General features: G+C 27.8%; 1 protein-coding gene across 2 annotated transcripts in view; it reads left to right on the forward strand.

The window, feature by feature from the left end:
- The first annotated feature begins 1,125 nt into the window (after window positions 1-1,125).
- The window catches only part of LOC148299851 (uncharacterized), a 41,952-nt gene continuing 40,607 nt past the window's right edge, over window positions 1,126-2,470 (forward strand). For both annotated transcript variants that reach the window (XR_015839023.1, XM_088275605.1), the window contains exon 1: window positions 1,126-1,369. Coding sequence is in view for 1 of the 2 variants with exons in the window: in XM_088275605.1 (XP_088131731.1) it covers window positions 1,310-1,369 (60 nt within the window). In the remaining variant the exon portion in view is untranslated. The remainder of the gene's footprint in view (window positions 1,370-2,470) is intronic.

The following is a 2,470-nucleotide window of genomic DNA, read 5'->3' on the forward strand; positions in this document are numbered from 1 at the left end:
TAAACTTTTTTTTTAAATAAAAATAACATTGACCCAATAATTGTAAAATCCGAGAAATATATATATATATATATATATATATATATATATATATATATATATATATATATATATATATATATATATATATATATATATATATATATATATATATATATATATATATATATATATATATATATAAATATAAATATATATGCCTAAATTAGCACCTAATAGGGAGCTGATCTTGAGTTCTGATATGTATCATAATGAAGGAATGGAAAAAAAAACTTTATTAGATAAAACATGACTCGTGGGTATTTTTTTAAATATAATAAGTATAGTAAGGTTCACTATCCGAGTATTTGGTATATCTATCTCACTCTTATGTTCATGTTTAATAATAATACGTAAAGTATACCTGCACTCTTCTATCTTGTCAATGTAGCTGAGAGCTTACTTCACCGAAATCGAAAGTTGTATCTATCCGGCGTGTATAATAATCTAAACAGTGCTTGAAAAGCGTATTTACATGGTACATAAAGAAACCTTATTTTTTTATCGTTACATACTAATATGGATATTTTTAAATATGTACCCACAGTATATTTCTACCATTTCTGGCTTTTAAACCAAATATCTAAAAACATATTTTTCTTTAAACATTATTCATAATACAATAGCAAGTCACTTAAGAGTTTTCGCCAATTGAAGGGGTAGTTTTAAAATTCTAAATAGTATTTTTTTATATTTGTGATAAAAATCGTTTATTTATTTATAAAATGCCAATACACATATTTTTACTACAATAACTGGTATAATACAAGTGTATAATTTTTAAAACAATAAAGAAAACGTTGTTTAAAAACAAAAATAATTGTGACCTTACAGATATTGAAGAAAAAATTAAAATTAATGCCTTCTATTGGCACAAACATATGTATATGACGCACATATCTATGTGTACTTACAGCAATAAATGGTAAAAATATATCTTTTTAAATTAACATTTTCAGTATTTTGTGTTAAGCACTTTTTGTTAATTTCCATAAAAAATACCAGTTAATAGTTATTGAAATTCCATTTGAAGCACTGCCATAGCAGCCTTTGAATGCGCTATTGCCTCACCGTGAAGCGGTCTTCAGTTTTGTACGAGTTGCCGCCAGGTGTGCTAGCGCCTCCGAGTATTGCCGCGTTCGGTCTCCAACCGCCTCTAGCACTTCCAAGATTCCAGACGAACATGACCGGCTAAAAAACTCCGTCTATTCTTTCGATTATGACAACGATCTATTATTATTTGTGCGAAAAGTGCTAACAAGTGGTAAAAATGGTGGTCTTGAGGACAATTTTTGTTTTAGTGACATTTGCCGCGCTAGCCAGACCCGAGGTAAGCAACGGACTTTGACTAACTTCACACGAGACCAAACGTCAAATTCACCGAACTTTTTTATTTGATGGCTAACTATTTTAAATAGCATAATGATGTTTTATTTGTAGATTGTTAAAATACAAGGCTACGACAAAATATTCTTATTTATTCCGTTTACATATTACACGTATATTATGTTAGACACCTGTGGCCCTGTGTCATGTTGAACTCATGTGCACTATTGTCGTTTATTTACATACTATTTGGATTAAACAAATACAGCTTGTTCTATTGAAATTCTAACTATCGACTAATACGTAAATTTTTCATACATATTTTCTTAAAATACTAACCAAATTTCATCGGTATAATTTTTTTAAAACGTTTGTAATTCGTTTATTCGAAGGTTTTAAATTGGTAATGCAATTAAAACAAACATTTAAAATATTTTTAATTCTATAGTACTTAGAGGTAAAGGAGCGTATTTAATTATTTAATTTATCCACTATTATTGGACATTGATCAAATAGTATAGAATTATTTTTTTATCTTCTTTAAACATGAATTTTAACAATACGTACCGCTTATGATAAATAGGTTTTATATTCAAAGCGTGAAACAAAATCAAAATAAGTAGTGATAAATTAAAGAGTAAGTGGGATTTTTTATACGAAATACGTTTGTTATAATCTTCGCCTCTTCCACATTCATGCATCTCCTCATACATACCTGCCGATTTTCCGACTCCTGACCTAACCACTATATTAAAATACCTGATCACTGATCATGCCAAGTTTACTTCGCTCTTCCTATTACCAAATACATTTACCTCATAAATTTGTTGAAATATGTATTTCCAATACGATAATTATTTGCCATAATTAAACTTTTAATAAAAAAATCACTCTTCTTTTCGCGTTTTGAATGAATTCATAATGTAAAAATATTATTATTTACATCTTTTATCATTGATTTCACTTCAAACGATATGAATAATTTAACCTTGTGTCTTTTTTCTAATAGCGAGTATATTATTATGGCACGCTACCTACTCATTCCTCTTTAAAAACGTCCGAGTAAAATTGTATTATTAATTTGAATTATTTGTATATCATTTCA

The sequence above is a fragment of the Brachycentrus maculatus genome, unplaced genomic scaffold (assembly GCF_059751285.1).
Source record: "Brachycentrus maculatus isolate JH-2025_06_01 unplaced genomic scaffold, ASM5975128v1 h1tg000914l, whole genome shotgun sequence".
In the NCBI taxonomy this organism is placed as follows: domain Eukaryota; kingdom Metazoa; phylum Arthropoda; class Insecta; order Trichoptera; family Brachycentridae; genus Brachycentrus; species Brachycentrus maculatus.